Raw genomic sequence first — 11,793 nt, 5'->3', positions numbered from 1 at the left:
TTACCAACTTCTATATTCCAAAAATGTGTTCACGGAATTGGTATGCGACGACTGCGAGATTTTCAAGGTTCAGGGGGAGTTTATCCCTAAAAAATAACATGTTCATATTATATTGCGCTATTTTCTTTTATAAGTTTTTCCTATATGGTTTCTCATATAAGGTTTTTAATGAGGCAATATCTACACAAGATCATATGTCATATCCCTTATTTTTCCTTTCGAGATTTTTAAAGGATGTATCAAAGACATATCTATTATTCTTTTAACTCGCTTATGGGTTTTTCCTTTTAAAGGTTTTCTCATATGAGTTTACAAAGAGACAATAATCAATATATATTATACAATTTTCTCCTTATTTTTTCACTGGGTTTTAAAGAAGTTTTAACAGCATATCACTAGTATTCCTCCTATTTTCCCAAGAGGTTTTTGGAGGTTTTAATATAATCCATAGATTATAATTATTGTTCTCTAAGCTCACCAAAATGAGTTTTTCCTATTTAGGTTTCTCATATGAGCTTACAATGAGGCAATAACCAATATATGTCATACCATTTTCTCCTTATATTTTCCAATTGAGTTTTTAAGGAGTTTTAATGGCATATCAATATATTATTTTCTCCTCATATTTTTCGACATGATTTTTGGAAGAGTTCTAACAAGAAGTTTACATTCAAAATAATTGATCAAGGGGGGTGTTATGAATAGACACTTTTAGATATAATCATGTGATCAATTACCAAGAGCTATGTCTATTGAGAAGAGATGTCTTCCCAATAGATATTTTCTCTCATCATATCTTTTCACCATGTATAAATATATAAACATCATAATCAATGAATACAAGAGTTCATTTGCTACTCCATTGCCTATCTACAGTTCATTTATAATAACACCAAAACTACACAGGGGGTGTGCCAAGGCACATAGCAACAGCTGATGCAAAAGCAGAGCAGCAGAAAGCTTCAAAATGAAGGTGGAACTGTTAGATATGTGAGTTTAGTATCATTTATTTAAATCCTAAATAAATCTTAAAGGATCAATTAGGTGGGGATGAGTATATATTTTAGTTCCATTTTATTGGTGGAGATGAAGGAACAACAAATTGTAAGGAAATGTCTCCTCTATCTACTTAGCATGTGTGGATGAGAAGACTAGAAGAACAAAGCTTGCTCACCTCACTAGGGGTGGGGGTGGAGGCACATGGCACTTGTGTGAATAGTCTATGAAAATCCAGTCCAATAGCTTGCACATGTACGGTCTCCTTTTATAATTTTATTCTTTTTGTTATGTGGGCAAACATATATATCATGTGTGTTTTGTCTATTTCTCTCTGTTGCGCTGCCATACGTAGTCACCTCTATCCTGCTACATCGGCATACACCGATGAACATGAGAGTAAATCTTTGGAACCTGTCACTCTTGGGATCCTATATCAGGAGAGGGTGAATAAGTTTTTTAGGAAGTGCTCGTCGTGACTACTTATGATCTGCTTTATCTACATCATCACAGTCTACTTCCTCTATATTCTCTTCATCGTCTACCGCATCGCCATCACGAGGGTCTATGCATCTCATGCCGCCGACGGGTATGCGTGCTGTGATTAACCTCTGTTTAGTCATGGTTACTACGTTGGATATTTTTGTGATATTCCTGTTAGCGACTATGTACAAGTTTTACATATGTAGTTCTTTTATGTACATGTTTACGTTGTGCTGTCACTATATCATGCTTTTAGTTTATTAGTTTATGTTCATAATCTATTTAGGTATTCAATTAAATCAAAAGTGCGCCTTTTTCCAACAGAAACCATATTCAGCTCGCTGTCAAGATTCTAATCCGAATTAAGGGCTCCATTTGGAATAGAGGAATTTCATGGCGAATTGTCTAATAGGATCCCATGAAAATTTCTGCATTCTAGACGAGGTCAATGCTGGAAATTCTTGTCTTCAATTCTTAAAATTTCTTGCACTTGTGAGATCGGGAACGAGATGTTATATGCAGAAGATTAAAATGTAGCTAAAATGATGTTTACCCATACAAGAAGATAACAAATTTCTAAGTTATAAATAATCACAATAAGAAAGTTCTCACTCAAAAGTAAAGATGCGTGTAATTATCTCTCGTGGTTTATGATCCTGAATGAGGCGCTGAGTTTGGATTCATAAGACATCCGTTTGGATGTTACTCATATATTTAATTTAAGTCATCATCAACATCACAACTTGAATTTTAAGTTGTTGTCTCACATTAATATAACTCCAAACATCACTTTCAAATTCATCAAAAGATATTGTAGTCGAAGGGTATCAATCAAATGACGCAATAATTTTAAGAGAAAATTGCAAAAACCCTACTTGCATCAAATTAGGTTTTCATTTACCCCTCATAAGAACTTTCAGCTTAGTTTTACACCTATAAATTTAAAGTATTTTTAGATACCTCTTTAGATCCATGTGCCGCTTTGATGGTTAAACATGTGTGCCATATGACCGCAGATCTTGCTGCGTGGCCTTCGTTGGCTCGTCCAGCATGACGGACGTGCGGATTGACTCATCTCCATAGCTCTTATAGCTTGGCTCCACTGCATCGTTCTCTTCCTAACTCCCGAGCTCGTCACCCCAGTGCCCTTTTGTCCAACGCCGCTTTGCCCAACACCAATCATCTACCCAACACTTAACTAGCTAGCACTGATCATCTGTCCAACGCAGAGGGCCTAATCATGTTGATCACAGCTACGCTGATCGCAATGATCGTGTTGATTGGGTCAGCTCAGGCTGATCGTTGTGAGAGCTATGGAGATGAGCTACCGCACTCCCTTCACGCTGGACGAGTCAATGGAGGCCACATAGTAGAATCTGCGTCTATATGGCGCACACTGTGACGGTCAAAACGATATATGAATCTAAGGAGTATCTGAAATACTTTAATTTTGCAGTGTAAAACTGAACTAAAAATTCTTATAAGTGGGTAAATAAAAACCCAGTATCATACAAGTGGATTTTTACATTTTTTCCTAATTTCAACTGTCTGCTACAAAATATGGTTACGTGGATGTAGACTTGTATTGTACTTGCAAACAATTAGCATGTGGACCTGCATTGAATGTGTTGCACAGCAAGGGCATATCCGCATATGCATGTTTTACTATCAACACTATGGTAGAGAAATCTTCGTAAAAAATTTCAGGGGTTATATGCATGTATATTTTTAAAAAAAAATTCAGAGGAAAAAATATTGTTATTGAGTGGTACTTGATTTGTTACGATGAATTGAAAGCAGAAGAGCTCCTAAACTAAAGATGTTGAAGAACGGCTACGGAACCAAATCTCAGATTTTGTAATTGATTCGCTGATGGGCCAATTTATATATTACAATGTGTACTTGCAATATGTAATCTATAACAGTGATCTTGACTCCCAAGGGCACTGGATGGGCACTGCATGTGACGAGCCAATGAAAATTCAATTGACATCGACGAACAGACTATGAAAAGAATTTGCAAGTTGATATCCTAATACAGCCAGACATGGGTACTGTCTTGACTTGACTCACAAATTGTTATCAGCAAAAGAAACTTTTCTGGTAAATAGGCAGTCAAGTAAACATTTATTCATTTATAGGGAAAAACTGTTGATCTCGTATTCGCATGTAAACATATTTCTATGAGACAATTTGGTGCTTTGATTTGGACTAGCACAGGATTAGTATATTGCCTGGCAGCTTGAAGCAATCATGAACATTATTTGAGCCGAACGGTTATGTTGGTTTCTACTGACTATGTTTTTGTGATCAAAGATTTGATTCCTAAAACCTAAGGTGGTTTGTTACCATTGGTTTAGAGGCTTAGGTATCATAGTGTGATAAGGAATGCTTCAATTCGTTGGTTTCAGAAAATTTAATCCAGAATTCGTGACAATCCAATAAACCAGGTTTACAAGCATAGATCCAATGGCAGTAGGTCCAAGGTTTTCGCAAAATACCCCACCCGAACGCCTCCATGCCACGACAAAAAGATGGATCCATTTCCTTACAAGTCTACAACGGCAACTAGGAAAAATCGATGCAAAGAAATCCTGGATTGGTTCCTAAAAATCTTAATACAAAAAGGAAGGCAAAAAAAATTATTGGCTCGGAGCTTTGTACCTAGTTAAAAATTAGTAGTTTATACTTTCAGGATTCTAGACTAAGAAAACTGAGAAAAGAATTTTATGGGCTCCCTAAGCGAGCAATGAGCAGGAAACCCAGCTCAACTCAGCTGGTTGGTTTTGCGAGACGAGCTCCAGCGAGCCTCCAGACGAAGGAAATTACGTAAGACCGGTTCTATATAAAATCTTCATTTCTAAAGTGATATGCGTTAGCTATTTCTCTCATATATATTTAAACAAACTATTAAATTAAAAAGAAACAGTATGATCAGGATCACAAAAATCTTTCTATAAAGATCTCATATCATTTCCTTCCGCGTGTCCAGAGCCCCCAACTGCACAGCCCCGTGCAGTGCAGTTTCGGCAAGCCTTCTTCTTGGAGAAAAATTTTATAGGATTTGATGGGAATAGACCTCCGTAAGACTCTCTCTTCCTCCATTAACTACACGACACATCAAATACGTCAGCTTCTATATATACTGTGCATAACACATATCGGTTGCGGAGAAAAAATCTCACCGGAGACCCGATCTTTTAAAATTTTTCTCCCTTCTTCTTCCCCACCTATCCACACGATTCCAGCTTCTTTTATAAATCCTCCGTCCATAGCTACTCCCGAAACGAACCCCAATCACGCAATAACAGAAGCAGAAGCAGAGCACCCCTTCTTCTTTAATTGCGCCTGCCCATCGCCCACTCCTGGATTCCAGTGATAGGACGGCTCGAGGTGCCGCCCATTTCGACATGGCTCCTCCTCCCAAACCGTTATTGTAGTGGTAGCAGCAGTATTCGGTGCAATTCTTTAGTTGTTTCTGTTTCTGTTTCTGTTTCTTGTCTGCTTGGGCGGTGCTGGTGCGTTAATGGCGGTTGACCTCATCCGCCTCCTCCCCCTCAATCCTTTAAATCGGGCGGGAAGCGAAGCGTCCGTGGTGAGATGAGGCACAGAGCCCGTCCCTTTTCTTGTTTTCACTAGCCATCTCTCTCCGTGTTGATCAAGCCATCGAGAGACGACCCTTCTGCTCCGTGGCCTCTGTTCTTGCATTTCTCCAGCCTCTAAGGTGACTGCTCTTGTCATATGCTTGGCTCCTTGCTCTGGGTTCTCTCTTCCTTACAAATCGCACGAACTCTTCTGCATGCCTGAGCTTTGCTTTTGTGGTGCAGCCATGGCGTCGGAGACGAAGGCCCTCGTCGCGAGGAAGGGCAGGCTGAGGCAGCGCTACGACAACGAGTACCGCCTCGTCGCGGGGTGCGTGCCGTACCGCGTGACCACGGACGGGCAGCCGGAGGTGCTCATGGTCTCGACGCCCAACAGGGACGATCTCGTCTTCCCCAAGGTAACAACAACACGTGAGTTCAGTTCAGTTCAGTTCAGCTTCAGTTCTTGTGCGGCATGACCAAGATCTTAGTTAGCATGTGCTCCTAGACTGATGGATGTGCTTCTTCTTCGTCTGTCAGGGCGGCTGGGAGGACGACGAGGACGTGTACGAGGCGGCGTGCCGCGAGGCGCTGGAGGAGGCCGGAGTCAGGGGCACCATCAATGTAATTTCATCATCCATCTCGCAATTCTCCTTTAATCTTTGAGTTCTCTGATCGATGGACGACATCTCGATCACGTACATCAAGCGCGTTACACGTTCTTGTACTGTGCTAAATAAAGAGACATAAGGTAGAAGCTAGTGGCTGATGGCTTCTGTTCATCAGATGTGCTCAAAGTTTGCAGCAATCTAGCCAAGAAAAAGCACATCCTCGATCGCGACGGCTACGATCGTTACGTGGGCAAATATGATCCTAGCAAGCAACCAGCTGCCTGGTTGCAAGATTATCTACCCTTCACCCGATTTAAAATTTGGCCGATGCCCTTTTTTTCAACCTTCCGTTTTTGTTTTTGTTTTGAGACGACGGCTCCGAGTCATTGGACACTCATCCAATGACTTATAATCTTTGTGAGTCACAGTGACGTTTTTAAGAGGTGAACGAGGATATTTAGGAACTAAATTAAATTGGTTTTAAAAATTTCACAAGATAAATATATCTTAATTTCTATCTAAATGCATTTTAGGTTTATCTAGCGTGTCTACTCTACCCCTCAAGAGGATTGCAACCTACTCTAGCAAGGTAAATTGCAAATATGTAAATATGAAAACGTAAATAATATAAAGAGACAAACTCGGCACAAAGGATTTTTATCCCGTGTTATCGATGGTATGAATATTACCTCAAATCCACATTGGAGCTCTACAAAGGATATGCTCCCGGTCATCAAGTCTCTTTCGATTACAGTTCTTGAGCTATCAAGTCACCAAGATAACGTCTCAAGCACGATGACCACTAAGACAAGATCTCACCATTAGTATCTCCTTCGATCACTTATCGCCGTGATCACTTCGGAGCTTGAGCCATCAATACAAGGGTCTCCGTGTTCCCATACATGTGTCTTGAAATCGCTTCATAGTAATTCGAAGGGTCAATAAGCTTGAGCTACTAAGGCCCAAAATGCCAACGAGTTATCAAGACTCTAAGGCACTGACGTAACACTCGGTATAAACTAGGATCACTCTTTGATCCCTTCTTCAAGCTGCAGTACTCAACTACAACTCACTCTAGTCCTATAAGCACTAAATACTCTCTAATCTTGTGCTTACTTACTTTGGATAATCACTTTAAGCACTTTGTTGACTTGGATATCTTCTCAAGTGTATATGAGCTTCCTCTAGACTCTAGCAGTATGCCACACCTCCAAATGACTGAGTAGAGGGGTATTTATAGTCTCAAACCTACCAACTAGCCATTTTACCAATGGCTCGAAAAATCTGTTAACACCATATGATCCGTTGAGAATAGTAGTACTAACATCGGATCATCTTATGAGTACAAACTCAGAAACTAGCTGTTGGAACTCTACTCACGGCCATTGTGAACACCGGACACTCCAATGTGCCTTCAAATCTATCACCAGATCTTCCGGTGAGCTATCTTGAGCCATCCGAGCCTTTGCAGCCTCTTTATGTAAAATGTTCTGGTGTATTCATCTGATGTTCATTCTATTCACACAAGACCATCCGATGAGTTAAATATTCTTTTTTTTCTCCTAGAAATGCTCCTGTGCAATTATCTCTATGATCACCGGACTATCCGGTGAGTTTATTTTCATTCTTCAATACTTGCAGTCGCCTCTACAAGAAATGCTCAGGTGCCATACTCCGGTGTGCACAAATCAAGCACCAGACCTTCCGGTGGGTGGATCTTTAGTCTTTTGCACTTTTATTCTTCTCTAAAAAAAAATGATCCGGTGTTATCCAGTGCAGATCATCGGACTATCCAGTGAGGTCCTCAGCCTTCTCCCTCTTTGTCAGATATACTCTGTTGAGTTTAACACACAGAGCACCAGACATTCTGGTAAAGTCATCAGCCTTCACTTTACCTCTGGACATAATGCTTCGGTTAGTGCAAACTCCTCTACACCGGACCTTTCGATGAGGCAAATCTTTCTGGGACTTTTTCAATTCAATCAAACTTTGTCTCGGCTACGATGGCTTCTTGATGTATTACATCCATAAAATCTACTAACATATATTCTTAACAAATATATTAGTCCCAATGACTATGTTATCATTAATCACTAAAATTACAATCATGACCTAATAGGACTATTTTCGCTACAATCTTTCTCTTTTTGGTGATTGATGACAACACAAACAAAACAAGTAACAAATAATAAATAATACCAATCATAAAGAGCATAATGTCTTACCGTATTGTTTGGATGCATGTTCTTACTATTTAGCCCCATTTGTTGTGGCTTCCCTTTATCTATTGTTATTATCTTCCTTGATCGACCCATGCAAGAGCTTTCCCCTTTTGTCAACTTCAACATTTCTAGACATCTTATATTGTGCTTCTTGCTTTGCTTAGTAAACTTCTCCCAGTTTGTCAATAATTAAAAAATAATAATTACAAACAAATGTTGAACTTGAGGAAGAGTATTATAGCACATGAGAGAGCTTCATAAATCATGATCCAATAAAATAATACTAATTGAAAAGATATACCAATTGTAAGAATATGAGATATTGATATCAATTGAAAAAGACAAAAATAGATCATAATTCATGAAACTCACATGATATAATTTAAACCCCTTCTTTTTGTGTGCATACATATAACGAGACCTACTTATGAGTACTATTTATAGGAATATAACAATATATGCACATCTAGACAATAAGTAGAGGTATGAAGTTTAAGTCATATCATGCATGAAGTAGCTTAAATATAGAAATGAATTGACAATGATACCAATTAAAGTATTTAAGCATTGTATACCTTTAGGGATGTGTTGATTTCTTCATGAGACTACAAAAGATATGTCTAGCAATACATGTTAGTCTCAAAATCACAATTTATAGGGTATACTCCCTTAAATGTGTGCATACAAGTTTTGAATACCTGCGAAACATATGTACTTGTTATTAATAACAATAGGAAGGGTACCATATAGATTGATTCATGGCACATAAGATTGATTCATGGCACATAAAAGATATTAATTGTGAAACTAATGCTATGTAAGAAATCTACAACTAATAAACCATGTAGATTGCTCATAAGTTAGAGACAAACACAAGCAACTTATCATATAAAAACCTACACTTGGCATTGCAATAAATTCAAATAAGAATATACAATCCTAGATAAGTAAAATAAGCTACAACAATTAAAAGATTTTGTATCTAGCTCTATTACTTTTGCCTTATTTGCCTTTGGATGAAGATTTAGGTATATGATGATCATGACCTTTATCAACGCCTAATCTTGTGTACTTAGATTTTTCGATTGAACCTTCAATTTATCTTGTGAGCCAAGTCTCTAAATTCTCATAACCTCTGGATCTTGCCTGCCTCCTTTCTGCCTCCAGCCATCTCCAGCGGCGTTCTCGTCGTTGGATCCGTGCTCGCAACCCTAGCTACACTAACCTCTCTATTTTCGCGCTCCCCCACTGGCCGTCCTCCGTCGCCCGCGACTGGCGGTGCCCCCACGACCCCACCCCTGTGCCCACCTCCTCCGCCCGACTGACTTGCTCTCCTGGACCTTAGCCTGAACTTGCCGCTTGTCAGGAATCCGTTGCCAGAAAACCTGAATTCCTAACCACGTCGTTGCTAACCTGTCACCTGAAAATCCTAAATTTCGCATCTGAAATTTGGATGTTTGTTAAATTTTCACTTGATGAAAGCTGCCTGCGTATGGGAAATTGAGGTCATGGTGCAAGCTTGTTTGTCATCTCTAGGTAACTGAACTGATTTCCTTGAAAAACAAAAAATAGTTAAGTGAAATAAGAAGATAGTGATTATGTTCGATAGGGACCGGGAGGGCACGGTGGATCAGAACCAACAGGAGCGAAGACATGGCTGTTGACTTGCTGAATAAATAATTTTTCGAATATAAGTTAAAGATAAGCACGACAATTCCAGAGTGTGATGGTATCTTTAGAGTTATCCTGTCAAGTTGGGGAGCCCTGAGGGTGAATGATTGTTTGTTTTATTCGTCTTTGGCTGGATTGTCGTCAGGAGACTACCTCATGGGACATTTCTTTTCCAGGGATCTGGGTCAACAGCTTTTTTCTTCACCATTTTCTCCTGGCCGGACAGTATGCATGTGCCATGTCTCCTGCCTGCCAAACATTGATCTAAATGACCTCATATTTGTGATGTATTTCTTTTAATCGGTTCTTTTATGAACTAATTGTTGACAACGATGCTCCTCATCTTGGGCAAGCCTTAATTTGTCTAGTCTTCAATTCTTTTTAGCAAAGCTTATTCAAAACACAACTCTTTTTGCAAAAGAGAACCAAGAAGATGAACAGCTGCCAAAGAAATTGTTGAAACCAAGGCTTGATAGTTTAACTCAACAGGTCACTGATAACTACCTGTTGCATGCAGAGAACCACACTGGGGCTGTGGGTGTTCAGGAGCAAGAGCAGCCAGGACAGCGACAGCCCCCGGGGCGCTTGCAAGGGCTACATCTTCGCGCTGGAGGTCGCCGAGGAGCTCGACCACTGGCCGGAGCAGGACACCCACGGCCGGCAGTGGGTGAGTCACGCATCTTCTCCTCGGTTGATCACGTACCAAAGCTGCAAACATGCGCCATGCCTGTCAATGCCATTTGCTAGAGTTCAGAAACTAACAGCTGCTCTTGTCAACAGGTCTCCCCGGCGGACGCGTACCGCCTCTGCCGGTACGAGTGGATGCGCGAGGCGCTGTCGGCTCTGCTGGACCGCCTGCCGGTGATCTGCCACTGCCAGACGCCGGAGAAGGTGAAGCCTACGGCGCCGAACTTGAACGAGCGCGCTGGCATGTACATGATGATGAAAGCGGCAGCGACCGCGGATCGAGCGGTGGCGCTCTGCTGATCAATGTACGTTACATGGGTGACTGACGGGTGCGAGCTAATCGGCAGCGGAATCGTCTTATCACCCTTTCCTGCATCCATTTTTTTTTTCTCCTTCAAACTTGTGAGTTTTCTTCTTGGTGCATCTGCAAATGCTTCCTGACAGTGGTGCCTGTGAAAGCTCCAACCCCTATATGGAGGCAATGCTTGTGAACTTGTGTGATCCACCACCCAGTGTCTGCTACTGGGGTGCCATTGTGTACCACTAGGGCTACAAGTACTAACCCGTATAAATATGCTTTGTTTAGTGTACCGGAGTCGATTCCTAAATCATATGAATAATTGTGAATACAGATTTCTTAGCTCTGTGCAGTTAAGCTCTGATTGTTTCTTTGTTACTTGTTAGGGCCAGTTTGGAAGGTGGATCACTCTAGGAATTTATAGGATTGATTCAAATATGAACTAAGGGTTTGTTCCTAAGCTTCCCAAGAAAAATCCCAATCCCCAATATCCAGAGAGATCCCTTGAACTTTCAAATTTCTCATACTTCAAAGTCTTTATCTTAACAAAAATGTTTCTAGAGTGTTATTAAGATCAAAGGAATATATACTTACTTTAGAATATTCTCAATATTGCAAAACTACAAAGAAAACCATCTAAAGTTCAATAATTTTAAGGGATGCTAGATAAATGATATTCAGGTGAAAGAGATGTTATGATCTTGATAAATGGTAATGACGTAGCCACTAATCACTATCCTAAGCTATAAATCAGCATGTCTAACATTTATTTTGACGCAAAAAATAATCCATCACAACATCACAAGTTGCATATGAATTCTAGGGATGACCATATGAGAGATAATTTGGTGATGTTAGCTCCAACAACAATAACTTGTACTTTGATTTTGTTATCATGGACCTGATTTTTTCTATTCCCCTGTACCATAATAGATGTCGTTCTAGTATTTTTGCAAAACAACGAATGTGCAGACGTAAAAGACCAACTTAACCTCATTCGTATCTACAATAAGTTAATTATTGCCTTGGCAATGGTATGTGTACTAGGAATACAAATGAATCATTCGAATAAGAGTGTATATAAGGAAAGGTAGGTGAACAACTCAGTTATATAATAACATGTATTTATGTACAAAATTTTAAAGCTAGAATGGCATGCCTTTAGACACAAAGGTATCATTGTTAATTATATGTAACCATTTTTTAAATATTAGATTTCCATTAAAAGCATGTCGTCATGAAAC

General features: G+C 39.8%; 1 protein-coding gene and 1 long non-coding RNA gene across 3 annotated transcripts; both read left to right on the top strand.

The window, feature by feature from the left end:
- The first annotated feature begins 4,660 nt into the window (after positions 1-4,660).
- Positions 4,661-10,891, top strand: LOC133924117 (nudix hydrolase 12, mitochondrial-like). Of its 2 annotated transcripts, none has more exons than XM_062369516.1 (5): positions 4,661-5,203; positions 5,307-5,479; positions 5,601-5,684; positions 10,082-10,263; positions 10,345-10,891. In XM_062369516.1, the coding sequence occupies exons 2-5, from the start codon at positions 5,309-5,311 to the stop codon at positions 10,427-10,429; spliced, it is 522 nt and encodes a 173-aa protein (XP_062225500.1). In that variant the 5' UTR covers positions 4,661-5,203; positions 5,307-5,308; the 3' UTR covers positions 10,430-10,891. The 2 variants fall into 2 exon arrangements, with proteins under 2 accessions (XP_062225500.1, XP_062225499.1); XM_062369515.1 differs by having other exon boundaries at positions 4,670-5,203; positions 10,082-10,231.
- Positions 5,691-8,626, top strand: LOC133924118 (uncharacterized). The gene is made up of 2 exons (XR_009910764.1): positions 5,691-7,378; positions 7,451-8,626. It is a non-coding gene; the product is annotated as an uncharacterized LOC133924118 (long non-coding RNA).
- Positions 10,892-11,793: the final 902 nt, after the last annotated feature.

The sequence above is a fragment of the Phragmites australis genome, chromosome 7 (genome assembly GCF_958298935.1).
Source record: "Phragmites australis chromosome 7, lpPhrAust1.1, whole genome shotgun sequence".
Classification (NCBI taxonomy): Eukaryota; Viridiplantae; Streptophyta; class Magnoliopsida; order Poales; family Poaceae; genus Phragmites; species Phragmites australis.
The sequence above is the reverse complement of the archived record's forward strand: the minus strand, read 5'-3'. Positions and strand labels throughout refer to the sequence as shown.

What these genes read in the sequence shown, in the direction of transcription:
- LOC133924117 (XM_062369515.1), top strand. Translation starts at nt 5,309, where the DNA reads ATGGCGTCGGAGACGAAGGCCCTCGTCGCGAGGAAGGGCAGGCTGAGG. An exon ending in GAGTCAGGGGCACCATCAAT is followed by an intron (nt 5,685 to 10,081) that starts GTAATTTCATCA and finishes TGTTGCATGCAG; the next exon opens with AGAACCACACTGGGGCTGTG. An exon ending in ACACCCACGGCCGGCAGTGG is followed by an intron (nt 10,232 to 10,344) that starts GTGAGTCACGCA and finishes TCTTGTCAACAG; the next exon opens with GTCTCCCCGGCGGACGCGTA.